The sequence below is a fragment of the Mesoplodon mirus genome (assembly GCF_964341445.2).
Source record: "Mesoplodon mirus genome assembly, chromosome: 7".
Taxonomy (NCBI): Eukaryota; Metazoa; Chordata; class Mammalia; order Artiodactyla; family Ziphiidae; genus Mesoplodon; species Mesoplodon mirus.
The window spans coordinates 81,224,676-81,247,585 of record NC_138983.1 but is presented as its reverse complement, the minus strand read 5'-3'; the positions used below and the strand labels follow the sequence as shown (position 1 = coordinate 81,247,585).

Genomic DNA, 22,910 nt, shown 5'->3' with positions numbered 1-22,910 from the left:
AAGATAGAGATGACTTAATAGAAGCAGAATCACAGCGATGCAACATTTTGGGTTTTGTAGGTGGAGAAAGGGGACTCTGAGTCAAAGACTATAAGTGACCACTGGCAGCAGATAAAGTCCAGGGAACAGAAACACCCCTAAGAGCCTCCAGAAAAGAATGTAGCTCTGCCAACACTTTTTTTTCTTTTTTAACCATCTATATTGGAGTATAATTGCTTTACAATGGTGTGTTAGTTTCTGCTTCATAACAAAGTCAATCAGCTATACATATACACATATCTCCACATCCTCTCCCTCTTGCGTCTCCCTACCACCCTCCCTTCCCTATCCCACCCCTCTAGGTGGACACAAAGCATAGAGCTGATCTCCCTGTGCTTTGTGGCTGCTTCCCACTAGCTATCTATTTTACATTTGGTAGTGTATATATGTCCATGCCACTCTCTCACTTCATCCCAGATAACCCTTCCCCCTCCCTGTGTCCTCAAGTTCACTCTCTATGGCTGCATCTTTATTCCTGCCCTGCCCCTAGGTTCTTCATAACCAGTTTTTCTTTTTTTTTATATTCCATATATATGTGTTAGCATATGGTATTTGTTTTTCCCTTTCTGACTTACTTCACTCTGTATGACAGTCTCTAGGTCAATCCACCTCACTACAAAAAACTCAATTTCATTTCTTTTTATGGCTGAGTAATATTCCATTGTATATATGGGCCACATTTTTTTTTTTTTTTTGTGGTACGTGGGCTTCTCACTGTTGCGGCCTCTCCCGTTGCGGAGCACAGGCTCCGGACGCGCCAGCTCAGCAGCCGTGGATTATGGGCTCAGCCACTCCGCAGAATGTGGTATCTTCCTGGAGCGGGGCAGGACCCGTGTCCCCTGCATCAGCAGGCAGACTGCCAACCACTGCGCCACCAGGGAATCCCTGTGCCACATCTTTATCCATTCGTCTGTCGATCCTGCCAACACTTTTACTTTACTCAATTGAGACCAATGTCAGACTTGTAAGGTAATAAATTTACCTTGTTTTGAGTCACTAAGTTTTTGGTAATTTGTATGAAAGCAATAAAAAACAAATACAGAGGTTCTACAAGAGCCAGGCTATATATTTATACTTCAGTATTTCTGAAATGAATTTAACATTGTGACTGACAGCAACAGCAGCAGCTTCCATGGGATCCCATCACACACCTGAGGAAAAGCAGCCTAATACAAAGCAATGACAGCAGCAGGTCACTGCCCCACACTTGGAGTAGAGGGGCACTTGCTCTACTGTAGCAGCAGCATAGCCTGAATGGGAGCCCATCCTCCTGTGGCACTAGTCCCATCAACATTAGTGTAATCTGCTAGCATCTGCTGAGCCAACAGGCCCCACATATACAAACCCTCCAACTCAGCAGCATTAGGTGAGCCAGGCTCAGGGTTTCCTGAAACTCATATCCAATGGCACTGGAAAGACCAGATATCACCTACACTTATGAAAACATAAAAAAACAAAAACAGAACACTGGGAACTTCAGAAAGAAAAGGGGAACAATGGAATGGGTGAAAACAAATGGGGTAAATAGAAGAGACTATCATTAGTCTCATGAGTTTCTTAAATACTATATGATGGTCCAAGCAAAAATTAGGACACCATCTGATGTGGTTCTCAATGTAGAGAAAGGAAATACTACAGAAAAGCATACTTTAAAACTGGGGAATATTAAGAGACCTAAATGGAAGTAAAATTTTGAAACTTCACTTGAAGTCATAAAACACTGATTCCAGTAGACTATGATACAGTATACATATGTATACTGTAATGCCAAAAGCAACCACTAAGAAAACTATACACACGATTATAAATAAATAAATTAAAATGGGCTTATTAAAAAATGTTTAAGTAACCCACAAGAAGGCAAAATAAGAGAAACACAAGATTGAGAAACTAAGGTAAAAGACAAAACAAAAAATAAAATGGTAGACCTAATCTTTAACATAGCAATAATTACATTATCTGTAAATGGTCTAAGTAACCAAGTCAAAGACAGAGATTGGAAGAGTAGATTAAAAAATCACAAGCATGATCCAAGTATACACTGTCTATAAGAAGCTTACTTTAAACATCATGATATAGGTAGTTCAGAGTAAAAGGATGAAAATGATATATCATGTGAACATTAATCAGAAAAAGCAGGAATGGATAAATTAATATCAGATAAAGTAGATTTCAGAGCAAAGGAAATTATTAGGGGCAAACAGGGTCATTACATAAAGATAACAGGAATAATCCACCTAGATGACCTAGTGATACGAAATGTGTGTGCACCAAACAACAGAACTTCAAAATACATGAAGCAAACACTGAAAAAGGTAGTAAAAGGAGAAAATTTTAAATCCACAATTATTATTGGAGACTTCAACACAGCAATTAATAGAACTACCAGACAGAAAAATCAGCAAGGAGATGGAAGAGCTGAAAACATCATCAATCAACAGGACATAACTGACATTTAAAGAACACACTCAATAAGAGCAGAATACATATTCAAGTATCCGTGGAACATTCACTCATATACCATATACTGGGTGATAAAAAAACATTAGCAGATTTAAAAGAATTAAAATCATAGAGAGTATGTTCTCTAGCCATAATGGAATCAGACTAGAAATCAACAACAGAAAGACAACAGGAGAATCTTCAATCACATGAAAACTAAACATCACAATTCCAAAGAACTCATGGGTAAAAAAGACAGCGTCAAGGAAAAAATTTGTAATGCATAGAATAAAAGAAAATGGAGATATAACAGATCAAAGTTTGTGGAATGAAGTGAAAGTAATGCTAAAAGGGAAGTTTATAGAACTAAATTGGGAAATAAAATATTTCAAAGCAATAATCTCATTTTCTATATTACAATAGTAAAAAAGGAAGAGGAAAAAACACTAAACAAGCAGAAAGAAGGAAATAACAAAGATGAAACAGAAATCCATGAAACTGAAAACAGGAAAATGGGGGGGAAAATCAATGAAACAAAAGGCTGGTTCTTCGAAATAAACAATTTAATCAATAAAGATCTAGCAAGACTGATAAAGGTAAAAACAGAGATGGCACAAATCACAGATGTCAGATATGCAACCAGGGATACCATGACATATCCTGCAGGTTAATAAGGGACAAGTTATTATGAACAAGTCTACACTCTAAATTCAAAAATGTAGATGAAATGGGCCAATTCTTCTACACCCAAAACTACCCAAACTCAGCCAAGATGAAATAGATAATCTCAATTTTCCTGTAACCATTAGAAACACTGATTTTTCATATAAAAACTCCCAAAAGAAATATTCAGGCTTAGATGTTTCACTTTTACCCAAGACTTAAAGAATGAAAACCAATTTTACATGATTTGATAAGAAATAGAAGTAGAGGGAACCGTTCCTAATTAATTTTATGAAGCCAGTATTACCTTGATACCAAAACCAGACAGGAATAGTATAAAAAGAAGAAGACTATAGACCAATATGTTTTATGAAATTGCCTGTAAAGATCTTCAGCCAGATATTAGCAAATTAAATCCAGAAATATATAAAAATAATATATCATGACCAAGTGGTATTTATTCCAGTTATGCAAAGTTGGTTAAATATTTGAAAATCAAACAATGTAATCTACCATATCCAATAGATTAAGGGGGAAAAGTCATGTGATCCTATCCATTAATGCAGAGAAAGCATTTGACAAAATCCAATCCCATTCATGATTTGGCACATATATACAATGACATATTACTCAGCCATAAAAAGAAACAAAATTAAGCTATTTGTAATGAGGTGGATAGACCTAGAGTCTGTCATACAGAGTGAAGTAAGTCAGAAAGAGAAAGACAAATACCGTATGCTAACACATATATATGGAATCTAAGAAAAAATATGTCATGAAGAACCTAGGGGTAAAACAGGAATAAAGACACAGACCTACTTGAGAATGGACTTGAGAATATGGGGAGGGGAAAGGGTAAGCAGTGACAAAGCGAGAGAGAGGCATGGACATATATACACTACCAAACGTAAGGTAGATAGCTAGTGGGAAGCAGCCGCATAGTACAGGGAGATCAGATCGGTGCTTTGTGACTGCCTGGAGGGGTGGGATAGGGAGGGTCGAGGGAGGGAGATGCAAGAGGGAAGAGATATGGGAACATATGTATATGTATAACTGATTCACTTTGTTATAAAACAGAAACTAACACACCATTGTGAAGCAATTACACTCCAATAAAGTTGTAAAAAATAAAAATAAAGTTAAAAAATTTAAAAAAAGAAGAAAAAAACCCCCAAGCAAACTAGGAATAGAAAAGGAACATACTGAAACTCATCAAGAGCATCTACAAACAACCTACACCGACATTATATTTAACTGTGAAAGACTGAATGCTTTCTCTGTAAGATCAGAAACAAGGCACCGATATCTGCCCTCACCACTTTTATTAAATATATTAATGGAGGTTCTAGTAAGAAAATAAAGCAAAAATAAATAAATACATAAATTTAAAAGGTAAATTTTTAAAACATTTATTTAAAAGATAAAAGGACTACTCCTACTACGTTGAATAGGAAGGAATATATCCTACTGAATGTTGAATAGTAATATATACTACTATATTAAATAAGAAAAAGTAAAACGGTATCTGAACAGGAGATGATAATCTAAATGGAGAAAATACCAAGGAATTCACAAAAAGCTTGAGAAATAATATTAGTTTGTAAATGTTTTAGAGTACAAATCAACACAGTTTTATCAAATTATATATTAATAACAAATGTGTAGAAGCTTAAATAAAAATGTGATGCCATTTACAACTGACCTAAATAAATACTTAAATATAAGCCCAATAAGACATTTATAGGTCCTCTATACTGAAAATTACAAAATGCTGATGAAGAAAAATGTAAAAGTCCCAAACAAATAGTGAGACATACCTTGTTCATGGATTAGAAAACACAACATAATAAAGATGTCAATTCTCCCCAACTTAAGAGGCTTAACAGAGTTACTCTTAAAAGGCCCTCAAGGTTTTTGTGGATATAGACAAGCTTATTCTAAGATTTATATGGTAAGAAGAGGCTGAAGAATAGCTAAAACAATTTGTAAAGGAAGATTAAAATGGGAGGAATTCATCTACCCAATTTCAAGATTTTGCAGTAATGATGGAGGGTAGATACACAGATCAATGGAATGGAATAGAGAACCCAGAAATAGACTGACATAAATACATTTAACTTGTTTTTGACAGCAGTGTGAAAGCTATCAAGGAAGAACAGACTTTTCAAAAAATGGTACTGAAACAGTTGGACATCCCTCCACAAAAACAAACAAACAAAAAATGAACCTTAACCTAAACCTCCACACCTTACACAAAAATTAAATCAAAGTGGATCATAATCTTCAATGTAAAAGCAGGACATTTTGAGAAAAAAAAAATAGGAGAAAATCTTTGGCATCTAGAACTACGTGAATAATTCTTAGACTTGACACCGAAAGTATGATCAATAAAAGCAAACATTGATAAATTGGATCTCATCAAAATGAGTTAAAAAGGCTTCATAGAAGATCATTTTAAGTGGATGAAAACTCAAATTACACAGTGGGATAACATATTTGAAAATCCCACATGAGACAAATGACTTGTATCTATAATATACAAAGAACTCTCCAAACAACTTAAAAAAACCCAACTAGAAAATAGGCAGAAGACAGGAACAGACATTTCATGGAAGAGAATATACACATGGCAAAGCAGCACATGAAAAGATGCTCAACATCATTAGCCATTAGGGAAATGCAAATTAAGACCATAATGAGATATCAGAGAATAACGAAAATTAAAGTATAGTGACAACATCAAATGCTGGTGAGTACATAGAAAAATGATATCACATCACTGGTGGGAAAATAAAATGGTTTAGCCACTCTGAGAAACAGCTTGACAGTCTCTTTTAATCCTAAAAGTAGATTCACCCTACAACACAGTAATTGTACTCTTGAGCATTTATCCAAAAGAAACAAAAACTTCATTAAGTTCCCACAGAAACTTACACATAAATGTTCATAGCAGTTTTATTTATAACAGCCCAAAACTGGCCACTACCCAATTGTCTTTCAATGGATGAATGTTGAAACAAATTGTGATAAAATCTTATGATAGAATACTACCGAGCAACAAAAAGGAACAAATTATTAATATATGCAAAAATTGAAATGAACTTCAAGGGAATGATGCCGAGGGAAAAATTTTAAAAAGCCAATCTCCGAAGATGAAGTAATTCATGATGATATTTACATATTATTCTTAAAATAACAAAACTGTGGAGATGGAGAACAGATTAGAAGTTGCCAAGGGTTAGAGGTAGAAAGGGGGTAGAAAGTACAGCGGGGGATCTTTGTGAGGTTTTTGTGGTCCCAGTACAAATAATACAGCAATCTTGGTTTTAACCCCGAAAGATGTTTAAAAGCAATTCCTAATAAGAGGTGTCCAGATATTTAGCAATGGCAGCAGATTAGAGGTATAGCTACCCAACATGACAGCTTCAAAACAGATGGTACTAATTCAATGCATATGTTCATTTTAAAAAGGCCAATCACAATACTTAAATGGTATATATCTTAACGATATTATTCTAAGGATCCAGCTATACCAGATGGACTAGCAGGATTTTCTGTACATTCAATCTTATTTAAGACAGTAAATCTTATAATAAGACAGTTTAAAAAAGAAAAAGAAAAAAAACCAAACAAACCAACGACAGTTGGATATTCTCATAGGAAGATGAGGTGAAAATATGTAGCAGCGGTTCAAAAGCTTAAGCAGTGGCACCTAAATTTGGCTGCACATTAGAATCATCTGAAGCACTTTTTTAAAACCCTCACACCAATAGTTGGTCATCCTAAACCAATAAAATCATTTTAAATCTCCTCAGACGATGCCATTGTCTAGCCAGAAGTGAGAACCAGCGGACTAAGCAGAAGGGGATGTTTCTACAAAGATTTCTTAACAATAAGTTCTTTCACCCCATCAGATTTACCTTCCTGCAAAGGGGTAAAGAAGGCTAGATGTTGTCCATACTTGCTTAGCTTTAATGAGCACTTGTGACTTGCCCAAAACCTAGATCATGTTTCCCCTAAATTTCATGTTATTTCCTAAATTTTTCAAATCCAGGGCTAAGGGGTTTGCCAGGATGAGATTTTAAGTGCTCACACAGGGGAAGTCCCTGGCAAACCAGGACAGAGGTCACTCTACATTGAAATGTAAAGCATCCTAAATAACCTTGCCACTGCCCCCAGATACTCGTCTGTGCCAACCAGTGGAGAATAGGCATTCTCCATTACCACCACGGCAAATGCTGCTCTACTTGCCTTGGCTACTCCCTATCTTTTCCAGGCGTCTCTCCCCTTCACCTGCTGGTGGACGCTTTGGCAGCTGACAATGCAGATATTTTCAAACTTTAAGGTGAATAAAAATCATCTGGAGGGCCGGTTATAACAGAGATCACTGAGCCCCACTAGAGTTGCTGATTCCATAGGGCTGGGACAGGGCCCTAAAACTTGAATATCTGACACATTATCAGGGGACGCTGGTAAAGCTGGTCAGGTTGTGACCGAATGCACGTTCGTGTGTCTGAAGCACAGTGAGGCCAACCAAACCGAAAGGTTGCAGTCTGGAGCAGAGAAAGGTTTATTGCAGGATCGAGCAAGGAGAGGGGTGGCCCGTGTTCCAAAAACCCTGAAATCTCCAAAGGATTTCAGCAAAGCATTTTTAAAGGCCACGTGAGGGAGGGACGTCCCAGGGAATGTGATCAGCTCGTGCACAATCATCTGACTGCCGTTTCCCATAGAGGGCGGGTGATCCACACTCCAGGAGCGCCCCCCGCCCCGTGCGTACCTTGTTCATTGTCACTGCATTTAAGGGACTCCTCCAACCAGCTGCTGTTGCTTTTGGCCTCTGCCCTTTTCCTGCCAGGTTTCTCTTCGGAGATGCTATTGCCCTGGGGGGTGACCGTAGGGTGAACAGCCTGGGTCACTTCCTTCCTGCCCTGCCGGCCAGGTTTGCTCTCTGCTCCCGCCGTCCTCTAAGGTGCAGCAAGCGGCGCTGCTTTCTGGGATGGAGCCCTGTTAATTCAATGCACACCTCAGGTTGGTCAGCTCACTATAATGTGGCTCTTCTAAGTGGTTAGAGGAACTGTTTGTCATTTCCTTCTCAGGCCAGTCAGCTAATGGAGAAATAACTACAAATTAATGAAGAAGCCCCCCGGGGCGGTGGGGGAGAACAAACTGTCTTACACATCACTCACAGGGGTGGGGGAGGGGAGGGGTGTGGTCACTGTGTTGGCTGGAACTTGTCACCAAGTCTCGGGAGGGGGCCTATTTGCCTTTGGCCACCTTTGGGCTCCAGCCCCGGCACCCGGCTTTGGGGGGGTGGGGGGTGGGATGAGGGTGGGGGGTGGGGAGGTGTGAGTGGCTCCCCCCAGGGATCCAGGGTGGGACTGGAACTTTCCACTGCTCCGCTCCAGGACTTCCGTAGGGTGCCCTGCGGGCCCAAAGCCAAACCGAGCTCACCTTTGGAGACCCGTCTCCGCTTGGCTTTCAGCAGAGAGTCCTCCGGGAGCACAGTGGTCTCAGTGTGGTTCCTATTGCCAGAGACCTTGCGCTTTCTGTTCAGCCGGAGGGTGGGGCTGCGTGACGCGTCCGGGGCCGCCTGGTCAGCAGGGGACTCTCTGGAGGGCTCCGTGTCCATGTCCTCAGGAAGATCACTGTCTTCTGGGGCTTCAAAGCGGTCAGCTTTGCTTCCATCATAACACTCCCCTAGGGGAGGGGAGACAACCCGGAAAGGAGGGAACAAAGGTCACCAGGAGCAGGCAGGACCCCCATGCCCAAGGCAATCTGCTACCAACAGACCGCCCCCCTTTGGAGACCAGGGGCCTCACGCGCCGGAAGCACAAAACCCTCAGAAAGACGTCCCAAAGGAAGGACAGCTGAACACAACCAGCAAAGAAAGCAGAAAATGAGGCGCGTAGCCCACTCACAATCCATCCTTCAAGGGTCAAGGTGAGGCATCTACACCATCCGTCTATAGGCATGTGAGATCACTCCCTAACTGCTTAACTCTCCAAGGTGGCTTACTTTTAAAGGGGGGGTGAGTGACCTCACAGTAAGATCCAACCAATCAGGGCAGAGCTACAAATGACTATGGAAACAGCTGCTAGTCAACAAAAAAGGCTGATGTCATCAAGAGACCAAATAGCCCCCAACTGCCATCTACACAGACATAGCACCAATGTTCACTTGGGTCAGCAGGGGCGAGGGTGAAGAAAAAGGGTAGGGAAAGAATGGTGGGAGGCTGGGAAGCTGGGGAGACCAAGGCAAGAGGAGCCTGGCAAAGGGAAAGGAAAGGCTTCCTGGTGCACACACAAGGGTCAACGGCAATTTCAAAGAACTCAACCAGATTGCTACAAGTCCGTCTGTCCTCTTTCCACACCCGTGGGGGAAAAAGCATTTCACTGCCATCGAGGGGCTGCTCCTATTTCCTGTCTAGGAAGAAGGCCCTCAGTGACACCAGTCACCCACCTGGCACGTCTCCACGCCTTCCTTCCCAGGCAACAAGCATCTAAGGACATTTCAAAGACAAGACTCCAACCCCCTTCATGGGGGTGGGGTGGGGGGCTGCGGCGGGCAGGGCTGAACTGCTCACACCCCAGCTCCGCCTGTGTTGCTCCTGCTCCCTCTGCTCAATCTAGCATCCACTTGGGGCTTTTCCTCCAATCACCCCAGCCTAACATCACTCCTCACTTTTGCTCTAGCCAAAGCAACAGTTCAACTGCTTTGCTAGTCACATTGTTTCTAACACACAAATAATTCCATAATGATCACTGTGCTGTTAAAGAGTTCCCCGAAGATGACCCTGTGTCCATCACCGGCCGGGGGTGGGGGTGGGTGTATGAGTTTGGTATTTCGTTAACACCTGAGCTAAGCTCCCACAGCCCGTTTTTCTAGATGAAATCATGGACACACCCCTCACATGCTGCTCGCATTCCTCCTCCGCTCCCTAGACCACTTCAAGTATCACTCCCACTTCTGCCCAGCTGGCTGGTCCCCTGATCAGACTCTCTTGGGGGCATTCCCAGCATTTAATGGCAGCCAGTTGTGGGGATGAACCTCACCCTGGCCTGGGCTAGCCTGACCTGTGTTCTCAATGGTGGAACACACTTAGCTTTTCTCCAAGGGTATCCCAAGGTGGGGCAGATCCCCATCTACTCTTTGCCGGAATGGTGGAATCACCCCAACCGCGAGGGTCTCCTGCCATGGCAGCAGGAGAAACCCCAAACTCCTGGCCTGTGCTTACGGGTGATGCAGCCCAGGCTACCGCAGGCCCGGTGAAGACGGCGTGCTGCAGCTCTCACTCCGGCTGCTCTGTGACCCTCTTAAACACTCGGGCAGGAATGGCGCCGCTTTACAACTCAGCCCCCTTCACTTGTAAAGTGGGAATGTTACTGCTAGCCTCCCTCCAGGGTGGGCTTCATCATCACGGGCCGGGCTCAGCACAGAGAAAGGCTGGAAAAATCCCTTTAACCAAAAGATGCCAAGACTTTCAGACCAGCCTGAATCTCAGGCCTGAAATGTAGGAAATTTTAAGAGGTGAGCCCTGCTGGTTACACCATTGGACTTCTCGGGTCCAATCTGGTCCAATCAGCCTTCCCTAAAAGCTCCGTGGGAGGGGATCCATGGAGGAACGGAAGGGCTGCCTTAAGAACCCCCATGTCCAATTTGAAAGTTTCTTTTTCCAAACTAGGTCCATCCACCCTTCCCCCAACCCCGGAGCCTTTTAGGGCAAAGATCTCAATTCCCCTCAGCTAAGGCCCCCCAAGACCTTACGCTAGTGTGACCTTACCCAGGCCACTAATAACCCTGAAGGACACCCACCCCGACTGCCCAAGATGCCCATGGCCACCAGCTATGGGGTAGAGGCTCCGTGTCACTTGGAGCTTCTCAAAGACTGTTCTAACCACGACCCACAGGAGGATGACCCTTGAGGGCAAAGGAGATGGGGAGATAAATAGATACACGGGGATCCTAACCATCAGGCTTTGCCATCATTGCTACTTTTGGCCCTTCTAAAAGTGGGAAGCCATGTGCCCTTGGTCACCCAGTCTAAGCAAGATGTGAACGTGGTCCCTGCAGCATGGTCCTATGACTCACAGCACCTATATCCCAAATTCATTATGGTTGTACCATAGCATCACCTCACAGAAGCATCACCACAGCAACATTTACAAGTCACTGTGGCAGCAAAGCACCCTCACCACGGTTGAGCCATGCCCAGTGAGGCCTAAACAAGGTGAGAGGGTTCTGAGTCGCTGGAAGGCTCCCCAGGATTAAAATCCCCTTCTTGCAGACACGGCTGCAAGTGTCATTCCACTGCTACCAAAACCCCGTATCCGTACCTGCTACAAAACAGAACACATACCTGCTACGCTGGAGGTCTTGCACCGCCATTCCTCTGCTCTACTGTATCAGACTATTACTAACTACAGGACTAGCATTGCTCCGGAAAAAGGAGATGCGTGCCAGGAAACATTTCATAGGTGCTTCACTCCTGGATGCCGCAACGCTCAAAAGGACAACCAGCCTTGCAATCCACAGCTGGGAAGGGTGGCCAGAGCAGCCCGTTCTCCGAACAGCCAGCACCCAGACGCTGGGCCGTCAGAAGCGTATTGTTTCCTCTCACCTCCCTCGGCACTGGGGGAGGAACCGCCCCGTTCCCACCGACGTGGTACCACACGCGAGCCGCCTGGGTTCACTTACATCTCTCACTGTCGTTCTGGTCGGCAATGGCCTCCTCCGGGGCGACCGACTTTGGCTTTTTGTCCTGACTTCCTTTCAGCCTTTCCCAGTCAGCGGGGCTGAATTTGTGCACCTCGGAGTCTTTGGTCGTGGGGTGGCCACCTTCTCGCTCTTTCATCTCCAACTCGGAGAAGCGCATCACTGCACGCTACAAAGAGAACGGAGATGGAAAAAACACACACCTTACCACCAAAGCTATTTCACTGCCCTTACCTTAAAGGAAAGTATCTTCAAAGAAAAGTTTGCCCAAAACCAACCACAATTTATGATACAACTGAGATATTTTAAAATTGAACGACAAAAATGTAAGAGTGTCTATGTGTAACTAGTCACACACTCTTTCTTCGTAAAGCCATACGTATGTAGAGATATATGTGGTGTGTATGTATAGCCATACATACACTGTGGCATACAGACAGACATTCTCTTTTGAAGGTAAATAAAACAAAACAAAAACACAACACAAAGAAAGCGAAACAAAAACACAACAGAAAAGAAAACAAATGCACAATGAATAAAGACGACCATGGCCCACAAACTTCCCTTTGTATATTTGGAAATGAAATTTAACTCAAAAGGTTTGTGTAAGATTCTAGCTACTCAACTGAATGCACGTCATATGACTAGGAGCATGTCAGTGAAAAGTTCAAGGGAAGATGCTGTGGAAGAGCAGTTCACCTTGTGGTTGAGCGTCCTCAGAACGTGCAATGGGAGGTGCAGTACCTGCTCTGTCTCACAGGGACCCTCCAACCTCTAAACGCATCTTTCCTGGGAAGCTGAATTCAAAAAGTCAATTTAAAAAATAGATAGGGCTTCCCTGGTGGCGCAGTGGTTGAGAGTCCGCCTGCCGATGCAGGGGACACGGGTTCGTGCCCCGGTCCGGGAAGATCCCACATGCCGCGGAGCGGCTGGGCCCGTGAGCCATGGCCGCCGAGCCTGCGCATCCGGAGCCTGTCCTCCGCAATGGGAGAGGCCACAACAGTGAGAGGCCCGCGTACCACAAAAAATAAATTAACTAATTAATTAATTTTAAAAAGATAAAAGTCTCTAGTAGAGAAATTTTATCAGAGCCTAGTATTAAGAGCTGTAGAGCCACAAGTTTCCCACGATACAGCCTTAGCAGAGGCTGTTAAGGCAGTGACAGAAAATTTGTACCGAGGGAAATAGCAGAAGAGTTTGCCTACAATTCACGAAAATGATCCCTGCACTTGGCCTGAAGGAAATCAGCAAAATTTGTAACAGCTTGTGTATTTGTATGCGGGATTGAGAATGAATTTCATTTTTTAATTTCTCTGAATTATCACATAAGATTCAGAAGATGCTCTCTCTGCCTAGAAGCCACCCCACTGGGATAACTATGCCTACGGAGTTCCTTTGCCTATGACTCCGACTTGCTAACAGACTGGCAGCCTGGCCCCAGGGCCTGGTCGCTGCTCCCAGTGCAATGGTGGATATGGTGTCAACGCTTGCAAAATCAAAGCCCCTTACATCCTCTCCATGCCTCGGTCCCACCCCCCACCCCACTCACCATCGATGTTCAGGAAGGGGAAGGTGTCCTGGATGGGAACGTGGTGCTGTGACTGGTCCAGCTCATCTTCCTCATCTTCTTCATCCACATCATTATCTTTCTCATCCCAAGGAGCAGATCCAGTGGATCCTACCCGAGAAACACACACACACACACACACACACACAAAGGTCAAAAGTGAGGCGCTCACGTTGCACTGTCATCCCTGCAGCTGACCCACTGTTCAAGCTAGGCACTGCCAGCACAGAGGTTCCTTGGGTTCAGTGTGCACCCTCAATGCCAAAGAGTGGGAACCAAGGGTGTTCACCCCACTCCCAGCTCCTCCTACGGAGCCCCAGTGCAAGCTCTCATCCCCTCCCCTATCCAGGAGCTGCAGACCCTGCTCCCTTCTCCTAGGAATCTTTTAATTCCTACTCTAAACCCCTTTCTACACATTCGCATCCCTTCTAAGGACCCAAGGAGCACAGCTTCTCTCCTTTATAAGCTTACTGTGAAGACAGACCCTTCCCTCATGGCAGAGCCTCACTAGATTCACTGGAGGTCAAGTCTAAATTATCTGGCTCTTAGTCGGAACTGGCTAAACATTGAGTAAATATAGGGATCAGGTGGTATTCTCCTAGGAAAAATACCATACAAATTAAATGATCACTTACCCATCATTTATAAAGAGAACTTAATAGCCTTCATGATGTCATGGCAATTGATTCTTAGAACAGCCTTTGAAATACGCAGGAAAGATGAGAACCCAGATTTTATAGTGGAAGAAGCTGAGGCTCAAAACGTTGAATGACTTGTTTCAATGTCCCACAAGTAGTGAAATGGAAAGACCGAGGTTTATAACTCAGACCTTCTAAGTTTTAAGCCCTCCTTCTTCTAAACTACCTGGCCTCTCTTCTCAGTGTTGAGTCCCAAGAGAAGTTATTTTTTATAGAACTCAATACCCCCTCTTCTTTCTAATGCTTTACTGTTCCACTGGGTGGGCAGGAAGACTGTGCTGAGTTTATATCTTTTGTTCTCTGGGTTCTTTCTAGGGACAGCATTTCTTGCTTTATTTACCCGTCTTCAACTTTGTAAGCGAGGCGACTTTCAAGTCGACTATCGCTTTAAGGGTCCAGCCCGGAACCTGGCACACTGCCCACCTTCTCCCCAGCAGCTGGGGCCTCACCTGGGTTAATGATAGAGCCCTGGGGCTGGGGGATGTCACACACTCGATATATCTTCACTGGGTTCATGGGCACCTCCTTGGTGCCGTCGTACATCAGGTTGAATTCCCTGCTCTTGTTGAGCGCACAGCGGAGCTGGGCCTTCCATTTAGCTGGGTCGGGGTCGTCCACCCCTTCCTGGTACTTCCCCTGTCTCCACAGCTCAGGCCAGAGGGATAGGAAACTGCAGTGAGTGCCTGCTTGTTGCCCAGAAACACTGGAAAGTGTGGCCACCCTCCCTCGTACAGACACAGATACACACAGCCCTGCCTGACCGCCCCATCACCCCAACTCCAATTTAGAGACTGCAGCAGAAAACACCACGCTGGGGACCAGGCAAGGCAGGGCCCGAGAGAAATTAAACCAAATGCAAATACAGTATTTTAAAAAGAGGAGCCTCATCTCAAGTGCTTGTGCCAGCATCACCTGTGAAGACAACAATGGCCTTAATGAAGGGTTGAAAATAAAGAAAAATCTGGAACAAGTATACACCAAAATACTAATGGTAACTTTTGGATAGCAAGATTTCAGGTAATTTTGTTCTGGTTTGTTTGCCTTATTTGTTTTTCACATGAATTGCTTATATAATAAGAAGAGAAAGGGAGGTGGCGTATGATATGAAGAATTTAGGCTTGCTGTTCCCTCTCCCTTCAGTCTTTAACCTGATGCACAAATAACTGTTGAAACCAAGTACCTTTAGGAGTAGCAGCCCATAGGAGGGCAGGAAGCACGCTCTGGGGGTTCAGCTGGCCTCGGTGCGAGGCTGAGGGCCTCAAGTCCTAATAAACTCACACCACCTGCCTTTCCCTGCTTCCTCAAACTCCCACATTGGGAACATTTTGCTGGGAACACCAGTGGCTGGTGGCCTGGGCCAAAACCAGTGTGGCCCCGCCTCTCTGGTTTTCAATTTCCAGGTCTAACAGGCATTTATGTGTCTGTTCACGGGATATCAGCCCTCCCCCACTGTTAACGTATCTCAGATGTCTACACTTTCTTCAGGGCTGTGACGTATGTGCTGGTGCAGAAAAGGGGGAGGTCTTTGGCAGAAGACTCAAGATCAAGAGAACGAGATGGACCGGCCAGACTGCTCCCACTTGATGTTAGGAAGATAAGGTGGCCATGTAGTTAGAATTCTGCAGGGGAACATAGCCTATAGAGTCTATGGGTTTGTGGATCCACAACTTTTATTTTTTCAGTAATGCCAACCAAGCTCGTAAGAGACTGACATATAATCCAGAATGACAGTCTACTCGTTTTCAAAGGGGGATAAAGCTGGTCAGTGACCAGCATGGTTAAGTCCAATAACCTGGACATAACCATGTATGATCTCAACCAGTAACTCCTGTATCTGGTTTCTAATGACAATTCCAAGAACATAAGACCCACTCAACATTTAAATCCAAATTTTCAGATGACTCCAAAGCTAAATGGAAATGATTTGATATTGAACTCTAAATCTGCATTATCTAGACTATCTCTTACCCAGTTGGGTAACCCAGAATCGACAGTAAAAGGCTCCTGCTTTCCCAAAAATCACAGGGCATAAAAATGAAAAGCACTGGAAAGGCAAGACCCCCAGTGAATTTGCAAAGCTGCTTTTGTGTCTTTTTCTTTTTGACCTTGAAGCCAGGAGAAATTCTAAAAATACAAATGTATTAATTTTTAAAACTTGACTTTACTGAATATTGTTCAGATCCCCAAGCCTACAAAAATAATTTTATTTTTTAAAAAATGCTCCCTCTTCAGACTATACTACAAAGCTACAGTAATCAAGACAGTGTGGTACTGGCACAAAAACAGAAAGATAGATCAATGGAACAGGATAGAAAGCCCAGAGATAAACCCACGCACATATGGTCAACTTATCTTTGATAAAGGAGGCAGGAATGTACAGTGGAGAAAGGAAAGCCTCTTCAATAAGTGGTGCTGGGAAAACTGGACAGGGACATGTAGAAGTATGAGATTAGATCATTCCCTAACACCATACACAAAAATAAGCTCAAAATGGATTAAAGACCTAAATGTAAGGCCAGAAACTATCAAACTCTTAGAGGAAAACATAGGCAGAACACTCTATGGCATAAATCACAGCAAGATCCTTTTGGACCCACCTCCTACAGAAATGGAAATAAAAACAAAGATAAACAAATGGGACCTAATGAAACTTCAAAGCTTTTGCACAGCAAAGGAAACCATAAACAAGACCAAAAGACAACCCTCAGAATGGGAGAAAACATTTGCAAATGAAGCAACTGACAAAGGATTAATCTCCAAAATTTATAAACAGCTCATGCAGCTCAATAGCAAAAAAACAAACAACCCAATCCAAAAATGGGCAGAAGACTTAAATAGGCATTTCTCCAAAGAAGATATACAGACTGCCAACAAACACATGAAAGAATGCTCAACATCATTAATCATTAGAGAAATGCAAATCAAAACTACAATGAGATATCATCTCACACCAGTCAGAATGGCCATCATCAAGAAATCTAGAAACAATAAATGCTGGAGAGGGTGTGGAGAAAAGGGAACCCTCTTGCACTGCTGGTGGGAATGTGAATTGGTACAGCCACTATGGAGAACAGTATGGAGGTTCCTTAAAAAACTACAAATAGAACTACCATATGACCCAGCAATCCCACTACTAGGCATATACCCTGAGAAAACCATAATTCAAAAAGAGACATGTACCAAAATGTTCATTGCAGCTCTATTCACAATAGCCCGGAGATGGAAAGAACCTAAGTGTCCATCATCGGATGAATGGATAAAGAAGATGTGGCACATATATACAACAGAATATTACTCAGCTATAAAAAGAAACGAAACTGAGCTATTTGTAATGAGGTGGATAGACCTAGAGTCTGTCATACAGTGTGAAGTAAGTCAGAAAGAGAAAGACAAATACCGTATGCTAACACATATATATGGAATTTTAAAAAAATGTCATGAAGAACCTAGGGGTAAAACGGGAATAAAGACACAAACCTACTTGAGAATGGACTTGAGGATATGGGGAGGGGGAAGGGTAAGCTGTGACAAAGCGAAAGAGCGGCATGGACATATATACACTACCAAACGTAAGGTAGATAGATAGTGGGAAGCAGCCGCAGAGCACAGGGAGATCAGCTCGGTGCTTTGTGACCGCCTGGAGGGGTGGGATGGGGAGGGTGGGAGGGAGGGAGATGCATGAGGGAAGGGATGTGGGAACAGATGTATATGTATAACTGATTCACTTTGTTATAAAGCAGAAACTAATAATAAATAAATAAATAAATAAATAAATAAATAAAACAAACACAAAAAATACAAAAATAAAAATGCTCCCTGCCTCAAAGGAGTTTACAATCCCTTAAAGGAGACAGATGAGTCAATAGATCAGAAATACAGATACTATGTGAACACCAGTAAAACTGCCTAATAAATAAAGAGTCGGGGGGTAGGTATGGTTGGCCAAGTTTATCGGAATTTATGATTCTAGGGCTGAATCTTGAACATGGGTAGAAGTTAACCAGGTGAGAAGCGTGGGTCACGATACTCTAAGCAGAAGAAGCTTTATGGGCAAAGGCAGAGGCTGAAAAGCACAGTGCTTAGGGGGCCTACAAGCAGTTCAGCTTGCGTGGAGGCAGCATGAGATGAAAGTCTGGGCTTGTAAGTAGGAACCATGCCAAGGAGTTTGGACCTGATTCTTAGAACACTGAGAACCACTGAGAGATTTAAGCAGGTTGTGATGGGATCAGATTTAAGTTTTAGAAAGAACCCTCTAGCTGCAGGACTGAAAAGGGTTTGAAGGGAGGCAAGGCATGAAGATAACACATAGTCTCTATATAATCCATATAATAGTGTCACTAGGGTCTGAACTAAGGAGGTGGCGGTAGGGATAGAGGATACAGGTAATGAACGAGCCGTTAAAGACGCTGACTTGACAGAGCTTGATGAGGAACTGAGTCTTTGAAGAAGGTAAGAGAGAAATCAAGGATGATTCCCTGGTTTAGGGTTTGGGAGACTGGGTGGGGGGTGATGCTGACCACTGAGATAGGAGCAGGTTTAGAAAGATGATTTCCCTTTGGAAATGTCGGATTTCAAATGCCTGTGGAAGGCCTAGGGGAGAACGCCCGGCATGCCCAGGGCAGTTTTTTATCCCCACTCACCTCTCACATCACCTGAGGGACTCTCCCTGCCTGCCTCCAGCCTGGAAGAAGGTCCACCAGATTACTGACATCTCTGCCCTGTGGGCAAGGACCAATTTCTTTTCATTTCTGTATCCCTGCTCAGGCTTTAGCACACAGTAGGTCAACGTGTATTTGTTGAATTGCCTCAAATTTACAGAAATACACTTCTTGGGGAATGAATAAGTTGCTATTACGGATGGAAGGCCAGAAAAACAGCTATGAGCAGAAGGCCAAGGAGACACTGCAGAAAGTGCTGGAGGAGAAAATGCGTGCAGAGCAGCAACTGCAGAGCAAACAGGTGTGGGGATGCTCCATAACCCTTGGGGCTGGGAACCCTGGGGCAGTCTGGGTGGCAAGGGAGCCAGCTGCACAACCCCCTGGAACCCCCAAGGCACCACCCTCTCCTCTGATCTCCCTCAGCGGTCCCTGGCCCTGGCCGAGCACAAGTGTGAAGAGTGGAAGAGCCAGTACGAGAGCCACCCCCAGCATGCAACTGTCCCCTACCCTGCCAGCCCAGTAATCATGAATGCCGTCTTCCTTCTCTTTTTTACAATGTGGTACATATGGATTTTTTAAAAATGAGATTTAACCAGCTTTTCAACCTTTCTTCTTTCTAACAATATCAGTACTCTCTGACTCTCCAAATGCGCCTTTTCAAGTGGATTTAATTTATGGAAAAATCACCCTTCATACTTTCCCTTTCTTTTTTAAACCTCCCCATGGTAGTGTAATGTAGTAGAAGGAGATTTGGCCTGGGAGTTTGGACACCAGGGTTCTAGCGGCAGTAACCCACAGTTACACACGTTATATTATTAAAGAAAAAAAGTCACTTACAGAAATGTATGAGGCCATTATGCACATACACACAAATATATATTCACTCATATATCCATAAAAAAGTAGTCTGGAAGGTTCTATAAAATGTTAAAGGTGTTCATCCCAGGGTGGAGGAGATATACGTTAACTATATTACCCTCTTAAATTTTTACAGTAAATATATATTACTTTTATAATTTAAAAAGCCAAACTTTTCATTTTTAAAAACCTAAAACATGAAAGAAAACTGGAAAACCAACAAAATTAAAACAATCCCTAAGTCTGAGGCAATGATTTTTGTATCCGAGTACAAGTGATGAATGAAAATACTAAGAATGGTGTGTGACACCTTAAAGTATAGAAAAAAATACAGTAAGGCAAGTAGGCATTAAGATAATAGAATATAAAAAGTTACCCAGATATATTCAGACAATGGACTACTATTCCAGTAATAAAAAGAAATGAATTACTAATATGAGCTACACGGATGAGTCACAACAACATGAGGAGCCAAAGAAGCCACGTGCAACAGGGTACTTATTGTATGCTTCCATTCATATGAATTTCTAGAATAGGAAACACTAATACATAGTGAAAGAAAGCATGTCAGTGGTTGCCTGATGCCAGGCCTGGGAAACTGACTGTAAAAGGACAAGAAGGAGCTTTTTGCAGGTATTGGAAGTGTTCTGTATCTTGACTTTGGCGATGACAATATAGATATACACATTTGTCAAAACTTATCAAATTACATGCTTAAAATGGGTACACCTTGTTGAATGTAATTCATACTTCAATAAAGTTGATTTTAAAGTTAAATTAAAAGTCACCTATGGGGACTTCCCTGGTGTCACAGTGGTTAAGAATTCGCCTGCTAATGCAGGGGACGTGGTTTCAAGCCCTAGTCCGGGGAGATCCCACATGCCGCCGAGCAACTAAGCCCGTGCGCCACAACTACAGAGCCTGTGCTCTAGAGCCCGTGAGCCACAACTACTGAGCCCGTGTGCCACAACTACCGAAGCCCACGTGCCTAGAGCCCATGCTCCACAACAAGAGAAGCCACCACAGTGAGAAGCCGGCGCACTGCAACAAAGACACAACGCAGCCAAAAATAAATAAATTAATAATAATTTTTTAAAAAATAGTCCCCTAGACGTCTGAGTGAGACAGAGTTCCTTTAAGCTTTCAGTCCCAGCTCTTCTCTGAAGCCTCCCCTCATTCACCCTGGCAGCATGTGACCACTTTGCATCTCTTTAACACCTTATATTTATCGGTTCCATTCAGATTTGATGCTTGAAAAGTTTTGTATATTTTATGTCTATCTTCCATTAAACTTGGTTCCTCTAAGGCAGGAACAATAATCTCTTTCATAAATTGAGACCATTACAAAAACAGAATTATGTTCCCTTTCCTCCCAATCAGGGGAATTTGAAGTAGGATTGATGAAATCCTGGAAATCATAAGCAAAAATGTCATTTCTGCATTTTTATGGCCACAGGGTCCTGTGTTTTCATCAGATTCTGGAAGATATCACAGAGCCCAACAATGTTAAGAATCTCTGCTTTGAATCCATGTGCTTTCACCCAGCTCTGTGGTACAAGGCACCCTGCCCCTGGGGCAATCTGTCTGTGGTCCCTGCAAAGATGATAAACCCACATCAAAGACACTTACTCTTGTGCATGTCAGTGGACTCTACTGCCATCTCTTCCTCCACAATGACGTCACTATCGCCATCTTCAAGATTCATTTCTGTCTCATCTAGAACACTGTCTTCTTCCTCTTCCTCCTCCTCATCTTCCTTGGAGACATCCTTTAATGTGGCAAGTAGTCTGTTGTAACCAGAAACTTGTTCTGGCTCACTCTATGCTTCACTTTCAGAACTTGAAGTATCTATAAACTCTCTGACTAAAAGGAAAATGGGGATTTTAAAAACAAAACTTATACTGTTCTTGTTGCTACCCCACGACTATCATCAGGCCCACAGTGGAACCAAGTTCAGACTTTTCTAAATAAAAACTAGCTTTTCTGCAAATATGCAACCCTATCTATTCAACCAGACCTAGCACCAAATTTGTTTAAAACAGCTAATCTAGCTATGATTCTAGAAGCGCTTCCTCTTCTTTGAACTGCTCATGTTCCACATGGGAAGACAGCAAACTAAACACATGGAGCTTTAGGTTATAAGGCGATCTAACCTATGTGTCAGACATTTGGCACCTTTAAAGGAGCAACAGGAAAACTTACAACAAAAAAGTGTACTTTATTTCTGAGTCTGTGGTAATGAAATAAGACCTTTGATGATTTTGCACTCTATTTTATGTTAAGCAAACATGACATTCCCTCTTAGGATTCACCAAGAGCCCCCTGGTAAGCCTCCTTAACAGGTTCTAACAGGCTAATCTCTCAGGACAGTTTCATACTTTATACGATATTAGTTATCACAATGGCATTTTAACAGACATCTGCACTTAAAACTAAGCAATATTACTAAAATATAGCTTACATCTAAAATCAAAGAGAGTGGAAATGTAGCCAAACTTTAGTACCATATATAATCTTAAAAGTAACAGTCCAGAGTCTACTATCATAAAGAAGGTATAAAGCATTACCAGTTGACAAGTCTGTGGTTTTGCTTCCTTTCTGGAAACCCTGAGAAGAAACAGGCAATGTTAAACTTTAACTACTAGTATGTAGCAATTAGGAAAAGTCTAATGATACAACTTTAAATGAACGTGGCAGACTATACCGTTATAAATACATTATATCTATTGTCAAGTAAAAACTCCATATGCATTTGGACAGGTTTTGGAAGGATATGCCAAATAGATAATAAGAGACGAATGAAAAAGTCTAACGAGACCACATGACAAATACTACAGTCACACAGTAACAGGCTCTCATCCAAAAGATGGGAAATTTTGGCAAATAAAAGCCCTCGGGGTTCACCTTTTCTAGCAAATTTCTTAAGTAGACTATCCCTCTAACTGTTGATAAAGCAGCCCAAAGGGGTGGGTTGAGCACTAAGATCATAACTGAGAGTCTGGACACTTAGAGAGGAACCCACAACTACCCAAACATTAGTTTCCTCATGGTCATTGAATAGATAGGTGATGTCGAGGGTCCCAAGCAATTTTTTTTTCATTTTTTTTAACTTATTTAATTTATTTATTTTTGCCTGCTATGGGTCTTCGTTGCTGCGCCCGGGCTTTCTCTAGTTGCGGCGAGAGGTGGCTTCTCTTGTTGCGGAGCAGGGGCTCTAGGCTCGCGGGCATCAGTAGTTGCACCACCCTGGCTCAGTAGTTGTGGCTCGCGGGC

The 22,910-nt window shown here is 42.9% G+C and overlaps 2 protein-coding genes across 3 annotated transcripts in view; one reads left to right on the top strand and one right to left on the bottom strand.

Moving 5' to 3' along the window:
* Positions 1-22,910, top strand: part of LOC309808830 (forkhead-associated domain-containing protein 1-like) — a gene marked incomplete at both ends in the record, with an annotated part of 1,104,685 nt that overhangs the window by 751,977 nt on the left and 329,798 nt on the right. The window lies entirely within an intron of this gene.
* LOC309807090 (BCL-6 corepressor-like) lies at positions 5,095-21,947 on the bottom strand. 2 transcript variants are annotated; one of them, XM_082626320.1, is made up of 5 exons: positions 21,267-21,947; positions 13,406-13,534; positions 11,839-12,025; positions 8,596-8,841; positions 5,095-8,148 (listed from the first exon to the last, which is right to left on the bottom strand). In XM_082626320.1, exons 2-5 carry the CDS (start codon positions 13,406-13,408, stop codon positions 8,057-8,059), a joined length of 528 nt encoding a protein of 175 aa, XP_082482446.1. In that variant the 5' UTR covers positions 13,409-13,534; positions 21,267-21,947; the 3' UTR covers positions 5,095-8,056. The 2 variants fall into 2 exon arrangements, with proteins under 2 accessions (XP_082482446.1, XP_082482445.1); XM_082626319.1 differs by lacking the exon at positions 21,267-21,947 and having other exon boundaries at positions 13,406-13,795.

What these genes read in the sequence shown, in the direction of transcription:
- LOC309807090 (XM_082626320.1), bottom strand. An exon ending in CCAGAACGACAGTGAGAGAT is followed by an intron (nt 8,842 to 11,838) that starts GTAAGTGAACCC and finishes CCCCTCCCCTAG; the next exon opens with GGGAGTGTTATGATGGAAGC. An exon ending in GCGGAGACGGGTCTCCAAAG is followed by an intron (nt 8,149 to 8,595) that starts GTGAGCTCGGTT and finishes TTGAATTAACAG; the next exon opens with GGCTCCATCCCAGAAAGCAG.